The sequence below is a fragment of the Mobula birostris genome, chromosome X, assembly GCF_030028105.1.
Source record: "Mobula birostris isolate sMobBir1 chromosome X, sMobBir1.hap1, whole genome shotgun sequence".
Taxonomy (NCBI): domain Eukaryota; kingdom Metazoa; phylum Chordata; class Chondrichthyes; order Myliobatiformes; family Myliobatidae; genus Mobula; species Mobula birostris.
In genome coordinates, this window is record NC_092402.1 from 52986678 (window position 1) to 53010247 (window position 23570).

At 48.9% G+C, this 23570-nt stretch overlaps 1 protein-coding gene across 2 annotated transcripts in view; it reads right to left on the reverse strand.

Moving 5' to 3' along the window:
* LOC140191656 (calcium-binding and coiled-coil domain-containing protein 1-A-like) overlaps positions 1-23570 on the reverse strand; it is a 108477-nt gene that overhangs the window by 10930 nt on the left and 73977 nt on the right. For both annotated transcript variants that reach the window (XM_072249256.1, XM_072249255.1), the window contains exons 8-15: positions 22996-23154; positions 16937-17085; positions 16625-16715; positions 13512-13610; positions 13191-13304; positions 9683-9778; positions 4097-4187; positions 3012-3151 (exon numbers count right to left, since the gene is read on the reverse strand). In XM_072249256.1, coding sequence (XP_072105357.1) covers positions 3012-3151; positions 4097-4187; positions 9683-9778; positions 13191-13304; positions 13512-13610; positions 16625-16715; positions 16937-17085; positions 22996-23154 — 939 coding nt within the window. The remainder of the gene's footprint in view (positions 1-3011; positions 3152-4096; positions 4188-9682; positions 9779-13190; positions 13305-13511; positions 13611-16624; positions 16716-16936; positions 17086-22995; positions 23155-23570) is intronic.

Below are 23570 nucleotides of genomic sequence, written 5' to 3' on the forward strand. Positions count from 1 at the left end.
GGGGTTTGGAGAGCTGCAAGCAGACACAGTTGACTAATTCACCCATCGTCGACCTGCTCTCCCTGAAGCCTGTTTAAAATGCGAATCACTCTCTGCTGCCTCAGAGTGAAAATCTCTAAGCTCCTGCTCTTGATGAGAGAGAAGGAGAAGAAGAGGGTCATTTTCTCGAGGAAAGGGTCATTCATGCTCTTCACTATCTGTGTGCATGTCCATATGCTTGTGTGGAGTTTGAGCATTCTCCCTGTGACCATGCCTAGTTTCCCCAGGGTGTTAATTAGAGATATAGAGCTACAGGGCACAAAACAGACCCTTCGGTCCAACTGGTCCATGCTGACCAATATTCCCATCTAATTTAGTTCCATTTGCCTGTGTTTGGCCCCTATCACTTGTAACCATGCACCCATCTGTGTCTTTTAAAAGTCATTAATGTGCTACTTCTGACAGCTCATTCCACATATGGACCAGCCTCTGAAAAAGTTACCCCCTTAAGTTCCAATTAAATCTCTCCTCTCTCACCTTTAATCTGTGCCCTCAACCCCAACCATGGAGGGAAGGGACTGTCCACATTCACCCTGTCTGTGCTCCTCATGGTTTTATACTCCTCTATAAGGTCGCCCCCTCAGTCTCTAAAACATGAATGGAAGGCGTCCCAATCTGCTCAATCCCCAGCTCAGCCTCCCGAGTCCCACCAACATCCTTGTCAATCTCTTCTGTGCTCTTTCCACTAAACACAATATTCCAAGTCCCCTCCAGTTCTTGATTCCCCAGCCCTGGGGAAAAAATTGTGATCATCCCATCCTCAATCCAATGCTTCCAAAAGCTGAGCGACCAGAACTGAACACAATACTTCATGTGTGGTCTCACCAACATCTTGTACAGCTGTAACATAACCTCCTAACTCCTGTACTCAGAGCCCTGACCGATGAAGACCAGCGTGCCAAATGGCTTCTTTACCACCTTGTCTTCCTGTAATGCCGCTATCAGGAACCTGGTACTTGGGCCCTGAGCCTCCCTGCTCCACAACGTTCCCTATTGTCTCACCATAAATCCACCTATTGTTTGACCTCCCACATTGCTCCTCGATTGTTGGTATGTGGTAAAATCTGAAAGGGGCTGGTGAGGGGCAGGTTAGCAAATGGGAATGTGAGACAAACAATAAATTGAGTTTCAGGGGTGTGATATAGGAAAATAAGGAGGAAAGCAAACTGATGGCATAACATGCATGGGGCCTAGCAGGGATCAATGGACTAAATTCCCATGCTTTGTGAAAACACTGGAGATACTCACTGGTTCAGGCGGCACTTAAACAGGAAGGGACATCTTCATCCAAGGTCAATAGGTTTTTAAGACAGGTCGGGAAAGATTTATAAGTATTAGCATTCGTTTATTATTGGTACAGTGAAAAGCTCCTCTTGTACATTGTTCATACAAATCAGATCATTACACAGTGCAGCGAGGTAGAACAAGGTAAAACAATAACAAAATGCAGAATGAAGTGTTATATTTACGGAGAAAATGCAGTGCGGGCAGACAATAAGCTGCAAGATCATGATGAGGTAGACTGTCAGAATCAGAATCAGGTCTATTATCACTGACATGTTGTTTTGTGGCAGCAGTGCAGTGAAAGACATAAATAAATACATAGGTTACAACATGAAATACATATTAAGAAAGCACAAAAAGAGAGCGACACAGTGCTGGAGGAACTCAGCAGGTCAGGCAGCATATGTAGAAGGAAATCAACAGTCGATGGTTCAGGCCAAGACCCTTCATCAGGATTTCCAGCATCTGCAGAATCCCTTGTGTTTGCAAAATAGTGACACAATGTTCAAGGGTTCATGGACCATCTAAAAACCAGATGGCAGAGGGGACTAAGCATCTCTGAATCACTGAGTGTGAGTCTTCGAGCTCCTGTACCTCTTCCCTGATGGTAGCAATGAGAAGAGGGCATGACCCGGATGGTGTGGATTTAATGATCGGTGCTACCTTCTTGAGGCACGACCTCATGAAGATGTCCTCAATGGTGAGGAGGTTTGTGCCTGTGATGGAGCTGGCTGAGTTTACATTAGAATGCTCCAGTTAGGCAGTCTATCTTATTAAACAATTCAAGACCTGATAATAGTCTGATAACAGCAGGATAGAATCTGTCCTTGAGCCTGGTGGATCGTGCTTTCAGGCTTTTGTATCTTCTGCCCGATGGGAGGGGGAGAAGAGACAATGTCTGGGGTGGGTGGGGTCTTTGATTATTCTGGCTACTTTACTGAGACAGTGAGAAGTGTAGACAGATTCCATGGAGGGGAGGCTGGTTTCTGTGATGTGCTGAGCTGTGTCCACAACTCTCTGCAGTTTCTTGCAGTTGTCGTACTAAGCATGATGCATCTGGCTAGAATGCTCCATCACAGGCACAACCCTCCCCAACATCCGGACATGCCCTCTTCTCATAACTACTATCAGGGAGGAGGTACAGGAGCCTGAAGACTCTCACAAAACATTTTAACAACAGCTTTTCCCCTCCACCATCATTTCTGACCAGTTCTTGTACCCATGAACACTTCGTCAGTATTTTTTTCTTCTGCTCTATTTATCTATTTTACAATTTATCACATATCTTTATATCTTTGCACTGCAGCTGCAAAACAACAAATTTCACATCTTGTATCAGTGATCATAAACCCGATTCTGAATAGGAGTGAATCGTAAACTACGTTGGAAGTGAGAGGGAAGAGACTTAACAGGAACCCGAGATGCAACTTTATGGAACGGACTGCCAGAGGAAGTGGTTGAGGCAGGTACATTAATAACATTTAAAAGGCACTTGGTCAGGTACGTGGACATTCCCCTGCCACTGCCTCTTCCACAGCACAGTGCTCTCACCTCACCGCCCCTAATGTGGCTCCCACTGCCCCTCCACAGTGTGCCCTCCTCACAGGCACCACCACCCACATCCCACAGCACTCCCTCAATCACTCTCCCTTCTGCTCACAGTAAGTCAGAGTCCCACAGACACTCACCAGTTCCAGGGATACGTCCTCTGGGATATGTGACCCCTTGGAATCAGGCTCAGTCACAAACAAATCCATGTCACTCCAGGTTTGGCTGGCCGTTGGAGGATCTGTCTCCATGCTTCTTGGTAAGAGAGTATCAGATGGATCTGTGGGTAGGAGAGAGTGGGGTGTGAAACAATACACCTGCGCCCCACATTCCCACTCCAAAACGCTGCAAGCATAACGCTGACACTCCCATCTATGATGGGAGGGATCTTTGTCTGATGCTGGGAGTGTGTGATGGGACAGTGTGGAGGAAGATTCACTCTGTGTCTCACCCTGGGAGTGTGTGATGGGACAGTGTGGAGGGAGATTCACTCTGTGTCTGACCCCGGGAGTGTGTGATGGGAAAGTGTGGAGGGAGATTCACTCTGTGTCTGACCCCGGGAGTGTGTGATGGGACAGTGTGGAGGGAGATTCATTCTGTGTCTGACCCCGGGAGTGTGTGATGGGACAGTGTGGAGGGAGATTCACTCTGTGTCTGACCCTGGGAGTGTGTGATGGGACAGTGTGGAGGGAGATACACTCTGTGTCTGACCCCGGGAGTGTGTGATGGGACGGTGTGGAGGGAGATTCACTCCGTGTCTGACCCCGGGAGTGTGTGATGGGACGGTGTGGAGGGAGCTTCACTCTGTGTCTGACCCCGGGAGTGTGTGATGGGACGGTGTGGAGGGAGATTCACTCTGTGCCTGACCCTGGGAGTGTGTGATGGGAGTGTGTGATGGGACAGTGTGGAGGGAGATTCACTCTGTGCCTGACCCTGAGAGTGTGTGATAGGATTTTGTGGAGGGAGATTCACTCTCTGTCTGACCCCGGGAGTGTGTCATGGGGTGATGCGGAGGGAGATTCGCTCTGTGTCTGACCACGGAGTGTGTGATGGGACAGTATGGAGGAAGATTCACTCTGTGTCTGACCACGGAGTGTGTGATGGGACAGTATGGAGGAAGATTCACTCTGTGTCTGACCCCAGGAGTGTGTGATGGGATGTGTGGAGGGAGATTCACTTTGTGTTGGACCCTGGGAGTGTGTGATGGGACATTCCCTGAAGGTACCTAGTTGGTCCAGATTGGTCTCCATGTTGACCCGAACCTCTGTCTCTCTCCTAAGTTTTTCCTCCAAAAAACGGATGCGGTCAAGCAGTTCCTGAAACATGGAAGAGTGGAGAGCTTACACATGTGCTGAACATCTTCAGAGGGAAGAACAGATGTATTGTTGAAACTATCCTGACTGGTTAGATCACAGTTTGGGACGGCAATTTGAACGTGCAGGAACGCAAAAAGCTCCAGAGAATTGTCGACTCTGCCTAATACATCACAGGCACATCCCTCCCCACCACTGGTTGTATCTACAGGAGGTACTCCCTCAAGCGGCAGTGTCCAAATATCCCCACCATCTGGGCCATCCCATCTTCTCACAGCTCCCATCAGGCTGGAGGTACAGAAGCCTGAAGTCCCCACCACCAGGTTCAGGAACAGCTACTTCCCTTCAACCATTCAGTTCTTGAATCATCTCATACAATCCTGATCACTACCTCAGTATAGAAACATTGTGACAGAGAGTGAGTAATATCTGTAAGTTGCTGCCAGAGGAGGTGATGAAATCAGACATCCTCACTGCATTGTAGCGGCATTCAGGCAGACACCTAAACACGTAGGTTGGATCTGCCTACACCAATCCCATTTGCACGCTTGGAACTGGAATTGGAATTGGTTTTTGTTGTCACACGTACTGAGGTACAGTGATAAACCTATCTTGCATACTGTTCATACAGATCAGATCATTATACAGTGTATTGAGGTAGAACAAGGTAAAATTATTACAGAATAAAGCATAACAGCAGCAGGGATGGTGCAGTGCAGGGAGACAAGGGGGTGCCAGAGACTGCAGAGAGTTATGGACACAGCTCAGCACATCACAGAAACCAGCCTCCCCTCCATGGACTCTGTCTACACTTCTCACTGTCTCAGTAAAACAGCCAGAATCATCAAAGACCCCACCCACACCGACATTCTCTCTTCTCCCCTCTCCCCCTCTCCCGTTGAGCGGAAGATACAAAAGCCTGAAAGCACACACCACCAGGCTCAAGGACAGTTTCTGTCCCACTGTTATCAGACTATTGAATGGCCCTCTTGTACAATACGATGGGACTTTTGGCCTCACAATGTACCTTGTTATGATAGTCATAGAAAAGTACAGCACAGAAACAGGCCCTTCAGTCCATCTAGTCAGTACCAAACCATTTAAACTGCCTACTCCCATTGGATAGGTACATGGATGGTAAGGGTATGGAGGGCTATATGTGTACCTATCCAAACGTCTCTCAAACATTGAAATCAAGCTCGAATACACCACTTGCATTGGCAGCTTGTTCCACACTCACGACCTTCTGGGTGAGGAAGTTTCCCCTCCTGTTCCCCTTCAACTTTTCACCTTTCACCCTTAACCCACGATCTCTAGTTGCTGACTCACTCAACCTCAGTGGAAAAAGCCTGCTTGCATTTTCCCTATCTATACCCTTCATAATTTTATATACCTCTATCAAATCTTCCCTCAATCTTCTATCTTCCAAGGAATAAAGTCCTACCTATTCAATCTTTCCTTTTAACTCAGGTCCTCCTTGTCAATTTTCTCTTACTCTTTCAACCTTTTTGTTTTACATCTTTCCTGTAGGTAGGTGACCAAAACTACACAGAAGATTCAAATTAGGCCTCACCAAAGTCTTATGCATAACATTCCAACTTCTCTACTCAATACTTTGATTTATGAAGGCCAATGGGCCAAAAGCTTCCTTTACAGCCCGATCTACCTGTGACACCACTTTCAATTAATTGTGGACCTGTTTTCCGAGATCCTTTTGTTCTACTGCACACCTCAGTGTCCTACTATTTACTGTGCAAGACCTACTTTGGTTTATCTTCCCAAAATGCAACACCTCACACCTGTATGTATTAAATTCCATCTGCCATTTTTCAGCTGGTTCAGATCTGCTGCAAGCCATGATAGTCTTCCTCACTGTCCACTACGCCCCCAATTTTGGTGTCATCCGCAAATTTGCTGATCCACATTATCATCCAGATCATTGAAATAGATGACAAACACTCCACTAGTCACAGGCCTCCAGTCAGAGGCAACCATCTACAACCACTCTCTGGCTTCTCACACAAAGCAATATCTAATGCCAATTTACTACCTCACTCTTCACCAATCTCCCATGCAGGACCTTGTCAAATGCCTTGTTAAAGTCCATGTAGACAAAATCCACTGCCTTGCCTTCATCAACTTTCCTGTTAACCCTCAAAAACTCGATAGGACTGGTTGGACACAAGCTGCCATGCTGACTGTCCCTAATCAGTCTATGTCTATCCAAATACTTATATATCCAGTCCCTTAGAACAGGGGTCCCCAACATTTTTTGTACCGCGTACCGGTTTAATATTGACAATATTCTTCGGACCGGCCGACCGGGGGGGGGGGGGCAGGGTTGCCAAGAGTAGCAGTCAAATACGTTGTGTTTACCTCGAGAAAGACTACCATGACCATGAAGCCTTGCGCGGACACCTGTGCGCACATGCGTGACTTGCGCGTGCGTGTTCGTGCCCATTTTTTCTATAAACCGTTTTTTGGCGATTCTGTTTGGCGGGGGGGGAGGGGGTTCATCACGACCGCAATATCGGTGATTAGTGGCTAATACAGTCAATTTCGTTTCTAAAACAGATTATCTAACGAATTTAATATTAAACACAGCGCATATTTTCCTCATGAATATTGTGATAAGTCACTTATAAATCAATAACACCATAACATTTTAAGTAAAGTTTGGAAATTAAACACACAGCACATTTTTTCCCCGTATTACATATAAAATCATTGCAATACACCATTATTGCTGAATTAGTGGGAGCCCTGGGCTTGTTTCCCTGCAACAAGACGGTGCCATCGAGGGGTGATGGGAGACAGCGATACTCGAAGGGCGTTCCTTATGTCCAGTCTATTCCGCAATTTAGTTTTCGTTGTATTCATTGCAGAGATATGTTGGAAATGGAAGCACCGTTTTCAGTGCTTTCGTGGCTATCTCAGGATATTTAGCCTTGACTTTGATCCAGAATGCCGGCAGAGATGTTATGTCAAACATACTTTTCAGCCCGCCGTCAGTTGCAAGCTCGAGGAGTTGATCTCCTTCCCGCGCTGACATAGATGACGCGCGAGCAATGACCTCACGTGCGTAATGACCTCGCGTGCGTTCAAGTTCAACAGTGCGTGTGACAGGGAATGAGGAAAGGTGCAGCTGACTCATAGCATTTCCTCGCGGCCCGGTGGTTGGGGACCGCTGCCTTAGAATACCTTCTAATAACCTTCCCACAAATGATGTCAGGGTCACCAGCACATCATTTCCTGGTTTATGTCTAGAGCCTTTTTAAAACTACGGAACAACGTTGGCTATCCTCAATGTTCCAGTACCCCTCCTAAGGATGATTTAAATGGCTCTGCAAGGGCCCCAGAGATTTCTGCACTTGCCTCCCGCAGGCTCTGAGGGAACGCCTTGTCAGATTTACCCACACTGATTTGCCTCAAGACAGCAAACACCTCCTCCTCTGTGATCTGTATAGGGCCCATGACCTCACTGCTGCTTCACCTCACTTCTATAGATTCTACATCCTCTCCCAAGTAAATACGGATGCAAAAAATCCATTTAAGATTTCCCCCACCTCCTTTGGCTCCATGTATAGATTACCATTCTGATCTTCCAGAGGACCAATTTTGTCCCTTGTAACCCTTTTGCTGCTGACGTTAATATCTCATCTGTTCCTACCTGCCTATACTTGCTATGTACTTCCATGTTTTTCTTAAACTGGGCCTCAATATCTCTTGAAAACCAAGGTTCCCTAAATCTTTTATCTTTACCTTGTATTCTGACAGGCACATAAAAGCTTTGTACTCTCAAAATTTCACTTTTGAAGGCCTCCCACTCACCAAGTACACCTTTGCCAGAAAGCAACCTGTCACAATCCACACTTGCCAGATCCATTCTGATACAATCAAAATAGGTCCTTTTCCAATTTAGAATCACAACTGGTGAAGCAGACCTATCCTTTTCCATATTTACTTTGAAACTAATGCCATTGTGGTCACTGGATGCAAAGTGTTCCCCACACAAACTTCTGTCACCTGCCTGTCTCACACTCTCATTGGGACTTCTACGTACAGATGAAGGAAACTTTCCTGAACACATTTGCCAAACTCTAACACATCTAGTCCTTTTGCAGTATGGGAGTCCCTGTCAATATGTGGAAAGTTTAAATCACCTACTATAACAACCTTATGTTTCTTGCAACAGCCTGTAATCGCTCTACAAATTTGTTCCTCTAAATCCTATGAACTGTTGGGTGGTCTATAATATAGCCCTATTAATGTGGCCATACCTCTCTTATTCCTCAGTTCCTCCCATTAAGCCTCTCTAGACAAATTATCTAGTCTGTCCCGACTAAGCACTGCCATGGCATTTTCACTGACTAGAAATGTTACCCCTCCTCTTTTAATCCCTCCTGCTCTGTTGTGTCTAAAACAACAGAACAGCCTCAGAATACAAGGATGTCTATTTAGAACAGAGACGAGGAGGGATTTCTTTAGCCAGAGGGTGATGAATCTGTGGAATTCACTGCCACTGATGGCTGTGGAGGCTAAGTCACTGGATATATTGACAGCTGAGGTTGATAAGTTCTCAATTAGTAAGGGTGTCAAAGCTTCTGGGGAGAAGGCTGGAGAATGGGGTTGAGAAGGATAATAAATCAGCCATCATGGAATGGCAGAGCAGACTTGATGGGCTGATTGGCCTAATTCAGTTCCTTTGTCTTATGGTAATGAATCGATCTATATGAACAATGAATTTCACAGATTCACCACCCACTGGCAGAAGTGATTCCTCCTTGTCCCAATTCCAAAGGGCATCCCGTCATTCTGAAGCTGTGACCTCGGATCTTGGACTCTCCCGGTGATAACAACATTCAGTCCAGGTCTTTAGGTATCTGGGAGGTTTCAATGAGATCTCCTCCTTCCCTCATCCTTCTGAACTTCATCGAGTACAGGTCCAGAGACATCAAATGTTTGATGTACACTAAACTATTCTGGTGAACTTCCTTTGGACCCTCTCCAGGGACAGCACACCCTTCCTTGGATATGGGGCCCAAAACATCGCAAAGAATTCATTTGGTGTTTGAGGAGATTTGGTGTGTCACCAAAGACTAGCAAATTTCTACAGATGTATGGTGGAGAGCATTCTGACTGGCTGTGTCACTGCTCCAATGCCGAGGATCACAAGAGACTGCAGATGGTTGTAAACTCAGCCAGATCCATCACAGGGACAAACCTCCCCAACGCCAAGGATATCAGCAAGAGACGGTGCCTCAGGGCAGCATCCATCACTGAGGACCCTCACGATCCAGACATGCCCTCTTCTCATTACTACCATCAGGGAGGAGGTACAGGAGTCTGAAGACCCACACTCAGTGATTCAGGAACAGCTTCTTCCCCTCTGCCATCAGATTTATGACTTATTTTTTGTAATTTATAGTAGTTTTTATGTCTTGCACTGTACTGCCCTCACAACGCATCAAGTTCACGTCTCTCTCTGGGAAACGTACCTTGTTTTCCTTCCGCAGGATGTCCCTCTCCTTCTGGGTGACCTGGAGCTCACATTTCAACTCCCAGTTTTTATTGAAGACGTCCAACAGCTGGACCTGAAAAGAGGGCAGAGCACAGACAGGTCATGTCTTGTCGTACTTCTTGTCTACGTGGAGAGGAGATATTTAGAGGGATGTGGCCGAATGCGGCCTTTGATAGGGATCTTAGTCAGCATGGACCAGTTGCACTGAAGTGCTGTCCTATATTATAAGACTCTTATGACCCAATACACTGTGTAATGATTTGATCTATATGAACAGTGTGCAAGCTTTTCACTGTATCTCAGTACATGTGATAATATAAACCAATTCCAATACCAGAAAGATATTGAAAGATTACATTAGTTTATTTATTTTTTTGAGAGATACAATGAGGAACAGGCCCCTTCTGGCCCAACAAGCTGCACCACCCAGCAACCCACCTATTTAACATTAGCCTCTTCACAGGGCAATTTACAATGGCCAACTAACCCGGTTTCCGGTACTCCGGTTGCCTCTACATTCCTCGGACAAATGTGTGAGGGTTAATGAGTTGTGTGTATGCTGTGTTGACACTTGTGAGCTGCCCCCAGCACACCTATTGACTGTGTCACTGTTAACCCAAATGCCACATTTCACTATGGGACTGTGGGAGGAAGCAGGAGCACCAGCTGGAAAAACACATGATCACGGGGAGAGCATACAAACTCTTTACAGATAGCAGCCGGAATCGGTGGCATTGTAAATCATCATGCAAGTTGCTATGCTACAGTACTACCCCTTCCCAGGGCAGATGTGATGAAGATGCGAGGGTATAATTTTAAGGTGATAGGAGGAAAGAACAGGGGGGGATATCAGAGGTAGTTTTATTTTATTTTATTTTTTTGCACACAAAGAGTGGTGTATTGCCCTGCCTGGGGTAGTGGTGAAGGCTGATACATCAGGTAAATTAAGAGAATCTTAGGCACATGGATGAGAGAAAAATGGTGGGCTATATAGGAGGGAAAGCTTAGAATGATTGGGGTAGAATAGAAAGAGTGGGGCGAGAGAGAGAGTCAGGGTGAGTGCAGGGGTGAGAGTGGGGGAGAGCGGGGGACAGAGTGGGGATGAGGGAGACAGGGGGGCAGAGGGTGGGAATGGGGAGAGGGGTGAGAGGAGGAAAGGAAGAGAGGGGAAATGGGTGAGGTGAGAGGGGTCAGAGACAGGGCAGAGAGGTGAGGGGGAGAGAGAGGGGTGGGGGAGAGAGGGGTGGGGGAGAGAGGGGTGGGGGAGAGAGGGGTGGGGGAGAGAGGGGTGGGGGGTGGAGAAAGTTGGGGGGAGAAGTGAGGGGAGAGGTGAGGGGGAGTGCTGAGGTGGGCGGATAGAGCTGAGGTGGGGCTGAGAGGTGAGGTGGGCGGATAGAGGTGAGGTGGGCGGATAGAGGTGAGGTGGGCGGATAGAGGTGAGGTGGGCTGAGAGGTGAGGGTGGACTGAGAGGTGAGGGTGGGCTGTGAGCTGAGGGGGCAGAGAGGTGAGCAAGAGGTGAGGGGGAAAGGGGGGTGGCAGGAGAGAGGTTTGGAGGTGGCAAGAGAGGGAGAGTGGAGGAGAGAGAGAGTGTGGGGAAGAGGGAGATTGTGGGGGAGAGAGGGGGGGAGAGGGATGATGGACAAAGGTCAGAGGGGAGGGAGGAGAGGAGGGTGGAGGAGGTGGGAATGAGCAGGGGAGAGGGGGGGAGGAGAGAGGGGGGGAGGAGAGAGGGGGGGGGGGAGGAGAGAGGGGGGGGGAGGAGAGAGGGGGGAGGAGGAGAGAGGGGGGGGAGGAGAGAGGGGGGGAGGAGAGAGGGGGGGAGGAGGGGGGAGGAGAGAGGGGGGGGAGGAGAGAGGGGGGGGAGGAGAGAGGGGGGGGGAGGAGAGAGGGGGGGGGAGGAGAGAGGGGGGGGGAGGAGAGAGGGGGGGGAGGAGAGAGGGGGGGGGAGGAGAGAGGGGGGGGGAGGAGAGAGGGGGGGGGAGGAGAGAGGGGGGGGGAGGAGAGAGGGGGGGGGAGGAGAGAGGGGGGGGAGGAGAGAGGGGGGGGAGGAGAGAGGGGGGGGAGGAGAGAGGGGGGGAGGAGAGAGGGGGGGGAGGAGAGAGGGGGGGAGGAGAGGGGGGGGAGGAGGGGGGGAGGGGGGGGGGGAGGAGAGGGGGGGAGGAGAGGGGGGGAGGAGAGAGGGGGGAGGAGAGAGGGGGGAGGAGAGAGGGGGGGAGGAGAGGGGGGGGAGGAGAGGGGGGGGAGGAGAGGGGGGGGGAGGAGAGGGGGGGGAGGAGAGGGGGGGGGAGGAGAGGGGGGGGGGAGGAGAGAGGGGGGGGAGGAGAGAGGGGGGGGGAGGAGAGAGGGGGGGGAGGAGAGAGGGGGGGGAGGAGAGGGGGGGGGGAGGAGAGAGGGGGGGGAGGAGAGAGGGGGGGGAGGAGAGAGGGGGGGGAGGAGAGGGGGGGGGAGGAGAGGGGGGGGGAGGAGAGAGGGGGGGGAGGAGAGAGGGGGGGGAGGAGAGAGGGGGGGGGAGGAGAGAGGGGGGGGAGGAGAGAGGGGGGGGGAGGAGAGAGGGGGGGGGAGGAGAGAGGGGGGGGGAGGAGAGAGGGGGGGGGAGGAGAGAGGGGGGGGGAGGAGAGAGGGGGGGGGAGGAGAGAGGGGGGGGGAGGAGAGAGGGGGGGGGAGGAGAGAGGGGGGGGGAGGAGAGAGGGGGGGGGAGGAGAGAGGGGGGGGAGAGAGAGGGGGGGGAGGAGAGAGGGGGGGGGAGGAGAGAGGGGGGGGGAGGAGAGAGGGGGGGGGAGGAGAGAGGGGGGGGAGGAGAGGGGGGGGAGGAGAGAGGGGGGGGGAGGAGAGAGGGGGGGGGAGGAGAGAGGGGGGGGGAGGAGAGAGGGGGGGAGGAGAGAGGGGGGGGGAGGAGAGAGGGGGGGGGAGGAGAGAGGGGGGGGGAGGAGAGAGGGGGGGGGAGGAGAGAGGGGGGGGGAGGAGAGAGGGGGGGGGAGGAGAGAGGGGGGGGGAGGAGAGAGGGGGGGGGGAGGAGAGAGGGGGGGGGAGGAGAGAGGGGGGGGGAGGAGAGAGGGGGGGGAGGAGAGAGGGGGGGGAGGAGAGAGGGGGGGGAGGAGAGGGGGGGGAGGAGAGGGGGGGGGAGAGAGAGGGGGGGGAGGAGAGAGGGGGGGAGGAGAGAGGGGGGGGAGGAGAGAGGGGGGGGAGAGGAGAGGGGGGGGAGGAGAGAGGGGGGGGAGGAGAGAGGGGGGGGAGGAGAGGGGGGGGAGGAGAGGGGGGGGGAGGAGAGGGGGGGGGAGGAGAGGGGGGGGGAGGAGAGGGGGGGGGGGAGGAGAGGGGGGGGGGGAGGAGAGGGGGGGGGGAGGAGAGGGGGGGGGAGGAGAGGGGGGGGGAGGAGAGAGGGGGGGGGAGGAGAGAGGGGGCGGAGGAGAGAGGGGGGGGAGGAGGGGGGGAGAGGGGGGGGAGAGGGGGGGGGAGAGGGGGGGGGAGAGAATCTAGTTGTTACCTGGCTAACGTTCCGCTCTTCCTGGGCCCGAACAAGCTCTGTTTCTTTTTCCTGGGCGCTCACCTGGCAGTTGTGAAGTTCCAGCTGTAGGTTTACCGCCTTTTTCTTTTCGACCTGCTCGGGTTGGGGGGGGTGGTGGGGGGAATGAGATGAATGAGCAGGGATGTTGGAGAATGGAGCGAGCGGCAAGTGAGTGGGAGAGTGAAAATGAGTTGGAAAGCATCCAACAAATCACTGCTCTACCCTCTGGACCACGCATCCCTGCCACCTCTCTCTTCCCCTCCCCACCTTTGCGCATTCCCCCTACCTTCCCTCGCCTACCTCCAGCAGTTGTTTCTGTATCTCTCTGTCGATCTTCCAGTGAGCCCACACCTTGTTCTCAGCAGTGCAGATCTTTTCTCGGACTTCCTCGTTCTTATCCTGTAGGGAAGAGGTAACCAGAGGAGAAGTGGCAGTATAGAGACAGAGTGTGAGAGAGGGGAGGAGGGCAGGAGAAGGTGGGAGGCGAGAGAGTGAGTGGAAGAGAGAAGGGTTGGGGAGATAGTGGGGTACGAGAGAAAGAGCAGGGACCGAGAGAGGGGGTGGCAGGAGAAAGGTGGGGCAGGAGAGAGAAGGGGGCAGAATAGAATGCATGAGAGAATGGGTGAGAGAGACAGATGTGGCGAAAGATGGGGTGGGCAGAAGAAAGTGGGGCAGGAGAGAGAGGGGGCGGGGAAGAGGGGGCACTGCAGAGATTGTGGGAGGTGGGAGAGAAAGGGCAGGAGAGAGAGGGGGCCTGAGAGGGAGGGGGAAGTTGGCAGGGAGAAAAAGAGGGGGGCGTGAGAGGGAGGGGGTGTGCAAGAGTGAGTGGTGAGTTGGGTGGCGAGCTGGGGGAGCGAGTGGGGTGGTGATTGGGAAGGTGTAAGGTCAGAGTCAAATGATTTAAAAGGGACGTCAGAGGCAGCTTCTTCACAGAGAGGATGGTGAAAGTTTGGAATTAGCTGTCAGCTGACTAACTCAGACCCACTATTTCTGGCCACATCCTCATGAATCTTCACTGCACTCTTTCCAGTTTAATCAGAATCAGGTTTATTATCACGGGCATGTGACGTGAAATTTGTTAATTTAGCCAGCAGCAGTTCAATGCAATACATAATATAGAAGAACAAAAATAAAATAAAAATTATAACAAATCAATTACAGTATATGTATATTGAATCGATTAAAAATCACGCAAAAAAACAGAAATACTGTATATTAAAAAAGTGAGGTTGTGTCCAAGTTTTCAATGTCCACATCTTCCTACAACAGTGTGGCCAAAACTGTGCACAGTACTATACATAGTATTCCCAGTGTGGTCCCACTCACAACTTGTACAACAACACCATGTTCTTTCAACTCCTGGACACACAGGATTCTGCAGATGCTGGGCACCTTGAGCAAAGACTCACAAAATGCTAGAGGAACTCAGCAGGTCGGGCAGCATCTACGGAGGGGAATCAACGGTCAACGTTTCAGATGGAAACCCTTTATCAAGTCTCATTAGGTCAATCCTGATGAAGGGTCTTGGCCTGAAACGTCAATTTTATTTCTGTCCTTCAATGCTGCCTGACCTGCTGAGGTCCCCCAGCATTTTGTGCATGTAGGCCCAACTTATGTACTCAGTACCCTGACTGATGAAGGCCAGCATGCCACTTTCTTCAGGAACTTCGCAGTAGCTCACAATGAGGCAATTATTTCCCCAGGTCCTCGGTATTTTATTTTCTTGCCTCCCACAAAGTTCACTCGGACAGGCACTGGGGATTTACCACTTAATGCACTGCAATCTGCAAATTCCTCCTCCTTAGTGATACAAATGCCCTGTAAAACACCTCCACCTGTTTCTCCTCAGTGACAATAATATATGACAGTAATAAATGAATACCACCCCCTCCCCGGGCATGTGCAGTCAGGAACCCCTCAAGGATGAAGTAATCAATTAGATTCAACATTGGCCCGAGTGGTAGTAGATGGTTGCCTCTCTGACTGCAAGCCTGTGACAAGTGGAGCACCACAGGGATCAGTGCTGGGTCTGCTATGGTTTGTCTGTAGGGCACTGAGGAGTGCAGTGGACAAAGGGATCTGGGAATACAGGTCTATAATTCCTTGAAGGTGGTGTCACAGGTAGATAGGGTTATAAAGAGAGCTTTTGACTCATTGGCTTTCATAAATCAGGGAACTGAGCCCAGGAATTGCAATGTTATGTTTAAGTTGTACAAGAAGTTGTTGAGGCTGAATTTTAAGTATTGTGTGAAGTTCTTGCATGCTGCCTACAGGAAAGAGTGCAAAGAAAATTGACAAGGTTGTTGCCAGGACTCGAGGACCTGAGTTATCAGGAAACGCAGAATAGTTTTGAACTTCATTCTCTGCAGTGCAGGAGCATAAGGGGAGATGTTATAGATGTATACAAAATTATGAGGGGTATAAAAAGGGCGAATGCATGAAGTCTTTTTCCAGTGAGGTTGGGTGAGACTAGAACTGGAGGTCAGAGGTGTAGGATGAAAGTTGAAACGTTTAAGGGGAATCTGAAGGGAAACTTCTTCACTCAGAGGGTGGTGAGTTGCCAGCGGAAATGGTAGGTGCAGGCTCAATTGTAATTCTTAAGAGAAGTTGGGATGTACATGTATGAGGGGAGTTTGTTGGGATGTGGTCCAGGTGTAGGTAGATGTGACGAGATAGAAGATCAGGTTGGCATGGACCAGATGGGTCGATAGGGCCGTTTCTGTGCTGTAGTGCTCCATGACTCAAGAACATAGAACAGTACAGACAAAATGGTGGGGGAACTCAGCAGACCAGGCAGTACCCATGGAAAAAAGTACAGTATAGGACTGCCGAAGGGTCTCGGCCCAAAACATCAAATGTAATTTTTTTCAGTAGGCGCTGCCTGGCCTGCTAAGTTCCTCTGGCATTTTGTGTGTGTTGGCTTGGATTTCCAGCATCTGCAGATTTTCTCTTGTTCCAGAACACTACAGCACAGTACAGGCCCTTTGGCCCAATGCTGTGCCGGCCTTCTAACCCTTCCCTCACACATAACCCTCCATTTTTCTTTCACCCATGCGCCTGAGTCTCTTAAATGTCCCTATTGTATCTGCCTCTACCACCACTCCTGGCAAAGTGTTCCACACACCTATCACTCGCTGGGTAAAAAAAAAGTTACCTCTGCAATACCCCTTATACTTTCCTCTAATCTCCTTAACATTATGCCCCCTCATGTAAGCTATTTCCACCCTGGGAAAAAAAAACTTTCCTCATCAGACATGCTCTCTAATCCAGGCAGCATCCTGGTAAATCTCTTCTGCAGCTTCTCTAAAGCTTCCACATCCTTCCTACAATGAGGTGACCAGAACTGAACACAATACTATAATGGATGGTGATGAGGTTTAATGGGAAACGTTTGAATTCCTGTGGGTGAGTACCTGCAGGGTGCTCTGTGCTTCTGCATTGCCTTTGATGATCTCAATCCACTCTCCTCGCTCATCTTCCAGTTCCCGAATGCTTTCCTGTGCCCTGGGAGAGAAAACAAGAAAGTTAACATCACTCCAGCGGTGAGCAAGAGAGGGCTGCCGAGGAAGGAAGCACCATGGGCGAGGTGGTAAGGAGGGAATGGCCATGAGGGCGGCAGAAAAATCATTGAGGGGAGGAAGCACTACGCTGTAGTAGGGACAACAACGAAGGAATGGTGACGAGGAGGAAAGAGTTGTGAAGTAGGGACAGTGAGGAGGTCTCACCTATCCAGAGCAACCACACGTTCCTGCATGGTCTCCCTCAGTGTCCTCACATCAGCCTCCAGGTCCAATAGCTTGGATTCGGTCTCCTCCTGCTCCATCTTCAGCTGGAGGCAGTCTGCGGTAGCCTTTGCCTTCTCTTCCTGCAAGGTCTGGGCAGGAGACATCACCCTTCAGTAGCTGCAATCACAGACAAACACCCCAACCGCAACACCCCCCCCCTCTCTTAAGTTCCACCTCTCGCTCACTGTCAGTAATACTACAGAGCCGTTGGTTAACTTCAGGAAGGGGAAGGGGGGCAAAGATAAGCCAGTCCACAGAGTCAGCAGCTTTAAATCCCATTAACGTATCAGATTATATGATCTAGCCCCAAACACAGATGCAATCATAAGGAAGGAGTGCCAGCTTCTTCACTTTTTTTAGGAGGCTCAGCTTGTCATGGAATACTCTACCAAACTTCTATAAATTTACTCCTAGCAGAATCCTGACTAGTTGCATTGCATTGGTACAGCAATTTGAATGTGCAGGAATGTAGGAAAATTGAACAATACAGCACAATCGAGATCCCTGCTCACCGACGTTCAGGCAGAATATGTTCCATCTACTACCATCCTCTGCTTTCTGTGGGAATATCAATTCTGAATCCACGCAGACAAGCTTCCAAGGATTCCCATGCCTCCTGACTTTATGGAAGAGCCTTCCATGGGGGAACATTGTCAAATGCTTCACTAAAATCTACATACACCACATCCACTGCTCTCCTTAAAATTACTTAGTCACTGAAAAGTCATTTGAATGTAAGTACATGCTCAGCACAGCATTCTGGGCTGAAGGGCCTGTATTGAGCTGTAGTTTTTCTATGTTTCAGGTTCACGAGGCACAACCTGCCCCTCACAAATCTATGCTGACCATTTCCAAATGCTCATAAATCCTGTATCTAAGGATGTATGTGCCCAAAACATCACGGACACATCCCTCCCTCCCCACCATCGGTAGTGTCTACAGGAGGTGCTGCCTCAGGAAGGCAACGTCCATCGTCAGAGATCCCCACCATCCGGGCCATCCCATCTTCTCGCAGCTCCCATCGGGCAGAAGTCCCACACCACCAGGTTCAGGAACAGCTACTTCCCTACAATCATTCTGTTCCTGAGCTAACATAACCCTGATCACTACCTCAGTACAGCAACACTGTGACCACTTTGTACTACAACGGACTCTTTGTTCTAATTGTGTTCTTTCTTGTATAATTTTATATATGTTATTAAGTAATGTTTTTCTTACGATGTTTTGCTGCCATCGGGGAGGTGCTACAGGAGCCTGTAATGATTCAGGATCAGCTTCCCCTCCATCAGATTTCTGAATGGTCCATGGCCCTGTGAACATGTCTTTTGCACATTTTATTTTGTAGCATAGAGCTTTTTTCCAATGTCTTGCGCTACTACCACCACAAAACAACAAATGTCACAACATATCCTGAGTGAAACTTTATTATGTACTTCCTGTACCTAATAAAGTAACTACTGAGAGTATGTTCATGGTCTCTTGCTGCTGTAGCCCATCCATTTCAAGGTTCAATGTGTTGTGCATTCAGAGATGCTCTCCTGTACACCACTGATGCATTGCATGGTTACTTGAGTTACTGTCACCTTCCTGTCAGCTTGAACCAGTCTGTCCATTCTCCTCTGACCTGCCTCACTAACAAAGTGCCTTTGCCCACAGAGCTGTCACTCACTGGATGTTTTTCTTTTTGTTTTTTGTACTGTTTTCTGTAAACTCTGGACACTATTGTGTGCAAAAATCCCGGAAGATCAGCATTTTCTTAGGTACTCAGACCACCCTGCCTGGCACCAATAATTATTCTACAGTCAAAGTCACTTAGAGCCCACTTCCTCTCTGATCTGATGTTTGGTCTGAACAACAACTGAACCTCTTGACCATGTCTGCATGCTTTTATGCACTGAGCTGCTGCCACGTTTGCCGATTAGATATTTGCATTAATGAGGTGACCGCTGAATGTATGTCAGTGATAATAAACCTGATTTTGATTCTGAATGTTGTCTCGCTGCTGCTCTGTGCCTATGCTGCAGTTGCAAGTTTTTTTTCACTGCACCTGTGCACACAGGGACTCGCACACAATGACAATAAAATCAACTTTGGTTTTGAATCCTCTTTGACTCACAAGGTCTTACAGACTGGAAGCAGACTCAACTCATCCATATGCCAACCATGATGCCTATCTATCCTATTTGCCCACATTAGGCTCATAACCCTTAAAACCTTTCCTATCCCTGTACCTGTCCAAGTGTGTTTTAAATGTTGTTAATGTACCTGCCTCAACCACTTCCTCTGGCAGCTCGTTCCAGACACAGATCACCCTCCAGGTGAAAATGTTGCCCCCCTCCCCCCCCCCAGGTTCCTGTTAAATCTCTCCCCTCATGCCTTAATCCAGTGCCCTTTAGTTTTTGATTTCCCGGCTCTGGGAAAAAGACTGCATGCATTCACCCCACATACTTCATGGTTTCTTACACCTCTATAAGATCACACCTCAGTCTCTGCCGCTCCAAGGAATAAACCTGTCCCAACCTGTCCAACCTTTCACTATAGCTCAGTTCCTTGAGTCTCAGCAACATAACATCCCAACTCTTGTAACTTAGTGCCCTGACTGATGAGGGCCAGCTTGCCCGTTGACCTGTGTTGGACTAGACTGTATAATTGTTATTTTCTCTGCAGTTTCACAACATATGCCTGCCTTATATAATTCCCTATATACATGTAACTGTTTAGCATGTGTCCTAGTGGTCACAGTATGTATGTGCAGTTGTTCAGTGTGTGCCCTAGTGGTCACAGTTGTATCTCTTTCTGGAAGTTTCTTACTATCGAATTATTTGAGTAGGGACTATCTGATTGGCTAACACTTATCTACAAATTTGAATGGAACATCTCTTATCTATGGGGCATAGGAAGAGCTGAGCACATTGCCCTGCTATCTTTATTCTTTCCCTTCCCTTCCTCTTTGTTCTTAGGTTCTCGTATTCCCCATTTCCATTCTCTTTGTTTTATTAGTGCTTAATAAAACAAACAATCATGAAGAAATAAGTTTCATGTCCCTTTCTTCACTTCCAAAAGGACTCTGAGATTTGAAAACGTCAGAATCCAACACCTAAGGCAACACTTTCAGGGAACCATGTACCTGTACCCTAAGGTCCCTCTGTTCCCTGGTGCATCACTTCAATGCACAGGAGTGAAAAAAAGCTGCAGTTCCATTACGCACAATCCTCCCTACCACCAAGGACATCTTCAAGAAGCAGTGCCACAAGAAGCCAGCAACCATCACTCCGAACCCTCTGGGACATGCCTTATTCTTAATATTACCATCAGGAAGGAGATGCAGGAGCCAGAGGACACATATTCAATGTTTTCAGAACAGTTTCAGATTTTTGAATGAACCCATGAACACCACCTCGCTATTTTCTTTTCTTTTTGCACTACTTATCAGTACCAGAATCAGGTTTATTATCGCCGGCATGTGTCCTGAAATTTGTTAACTTATTTGTTATTGTAACTTCTTGTAGTTCTTATTTTAGCCTAACTTGATTTTTTTAAATATGTATTGCACTGTGCTGCTGTAACAACAAATTTTATGGCATGCCAATGTCAGAATAAACCTGATTCCAATTCTGAATCTCCCCTTCCACATTTTTCCTCCAAGTGCGGTCACCAGGGTAGGTGGCTTTTGCCAAGGAAAGGATGGGATATACTCCACATTCCCTCTACAGGGAGAGAGGGAAGAGATTGCTGCACCTTTGGCGACAGGCCCAGGATAGACCTTCAGAGATATTGACACCCAGGAACTTGAAACTGCTCACACTTTCCACTGCTGACAACACAATAAGAACTGGTATGTATTCCCTCAACTTCACCTCCTGGTTTAAGATGGCACTGCTGGAGTCCAGTGACTACTTTCTGGCGGCCAATGAAACAAAGAAAGCAACTAAATATTTTGTTATTCACACTTTTTCTGGTTAATGATCTCTGCAAAGAGTGGCCTGTGGCCTCACTGTTGAAGTTGAGCTGAATCACCTGTATGACCTGGGTGGGGATCTCAGAGAGGCAGGATGGTTGCAACATGTCCAGGCTTGGAGGCAATTCAACGCAGCGGAGCCGAGGCAAGGCAAAGTCAAGGAAAGATCTGAGGTTTCATCAATTTAAGAGCCAAGCTGAATTGGAAAGATCGGGTACTGGCCAAATCGAAACCTGAGGGCATATTGAAGTAGCAGAGAACAAGGAATGACCTGAGGGTTGGATGATTTAAGCACCAGGCCAGATTGAAATGGTTTGGGTGTCGGGATCAGAGGCGACGGATGGTCCAGTTCCACAGGATTTTCTCATCACTGTGCTGGACTTCTGGATTGGCTCCAGTAATACCTGGCTTTGCGAAATTCAGTTCTGAATGCTGTTTGCTTGCTTTTATCGTTTGCATGATTTGTTAGTTTTTCCCCCCTCTCTGCACACTGGGTGTTTGACATTCTTTTGTTTTTAATGGGCCCTGTTGGGTTTCTTTGTTTCATGGCCTCCTGTGAGGAGATGGATCTCAAGGTGGCATAATGTTTACATACTTTGAAAAAAGGATCTAGTGCTTTCTCAACGTACATGACGAATAAACTCTTCTCGGGCTTCCAGATGGGTAAATTTATCGATTATAACTGACATTTCGATGACAAACTTGGCCATCTTCATCAGAAGAGTTTACTCGTATACATACTTTGATAATAAATGAACTGTGAACTGAAATCGACAATCAATTGCTCAGTCTTACTGACATTGATTGCAAGGTTATTGTGCAACACCACTCAACCATCTCATACCTGTATGCCTCCTCATCACCATCTGAGACTCTACTGACAAGAGTTGCATCATTGGCAAACTTAAAGGTGTTGTTTGAGCTGTGCCTAGCTACACAGGCATGGGCACAGAGAGAATAGAGCAGTGGGCGAAGCACGTCCTTGAAGTGACAAGTGTTGATTGTCAGTGAGGAGATGTTATTTCCATTTCACACACACTGTGGGTTCCTGGTGAGGAACTCAAGGAACCTGTTGCAGAGGGAGGTACATAGGCCCAGGTTTTGAAACCTATTGACAAGTACTGAGGGAACTATTGGAGAAGATTCTGAGAGATGGGATTAATGAGCATTTGGAGAAACATAATCAGATTAAGGATAGTTAAAATGGCTCTGTAAGGGGCAGATCATGCCTCACAAGCCTGATTTAATTCTTTGAGGGTGTGACAAACAACATTGATGAAGGTAGACTGGTGGATGTGGTGCAGATGGATTTTACTGAAGCATCTGACAAAGTTCCCCATGGTAGGTTCATTCAGAAAGTCAGGAGGCATGGGATTCAAGGAAAGTTGTCTGTGTGGATTCAGAATTGGTTTGCCCACAGAAGGCCGAGGGTGGTTGGAGATGGAGTGTATACTGCCTGGAGGTCAGTAACAAGTGGTATTCCACACGGATCTGTTCTGGGATCACTGCTCTTTGTGATTTTCATAAATGATTTGGATGAGGAATTTGAAGAGTGGGTCAGTAAGTTTGCAGATGGCTGGAAGGTTGATGGAGTTGTGGACAGTGTAGAAGATTGTTGTATATTACAATGGGACATTGACAGGATGCAGAACTTGGCTGAGAAGTGGCAGATGGAGCTTAATCCAGAAAACTGTGAAGTGATTCACCTTGAGAGGTCCAATTTGAAGGCAGAATACAGGGTTTGTGGCAGGATTTTGAGCAATATGGATGCGGGGTCCCCATCCACAGATCCCTCAAAGCTGCTGTGCAAGTTGATAAGGTAGTTAAGAAGGTGTGTGGTGTGCTGGCCTTCATTGGTTGGGGGATTAAGTTCAAGAGCTGTGAGGTAAAGCTGCAGGGTATGACACCCTGACTAAACGACAGCTGGAACATTGTGTTCGGTTCTGCTGCTCTACTGTTCGAAGTGAGCATTTAATCCTGTCACTGATGCTCCTAGAAATGTGAGGAACACTGAATTTCAGTTGGAGGAGGACAAATTCACCTCGTATTCTCTTTTCAGATCCTCATGAACTTCATGGGCGCACAATCTTGCCACCTCCAGCTCCTGAAGTTGCATCTTCAGAAGATGCACGTCATAACACAGCTGCTGATGAAGCTCAGCCAGCTGCACGCGTGCGATCTCCGATTCTGCCAGCTGCACCTAGACAGTGAAAAAAAAAAACAGGAATTTGAACCAAGAGTCTGATGGCACAGAATGGAGGGAGATTCAATCTCTGTCTGACCCCGGGAGTGTGTGATGGGACGGTGTGGAGGGAGATTCACTCTGTGTCTGACCCTGGGAATGTGTGATGGGACGGTGTGGAGGGAGATTCTCTCTGTGTCTCATACCGGGAATGTGTGACGGGATGGTGTGAAGGGAAATTCACTCTGTGTCTGACCCCAGGAGTGTGTGATGGGACAGTGTGGAGGGAGATTCAATCTCTGTCTGACCCCGGGAGTGTGTGATGGGACGGTGTGGAGGGAGATTCACTCTGTGTCTGACCCTGGGAATGTGTGATGGGACGGTGTGGAGGGAGATTCTCTCTGTGTCTCATACCGGGAATGTGTGACGGGATG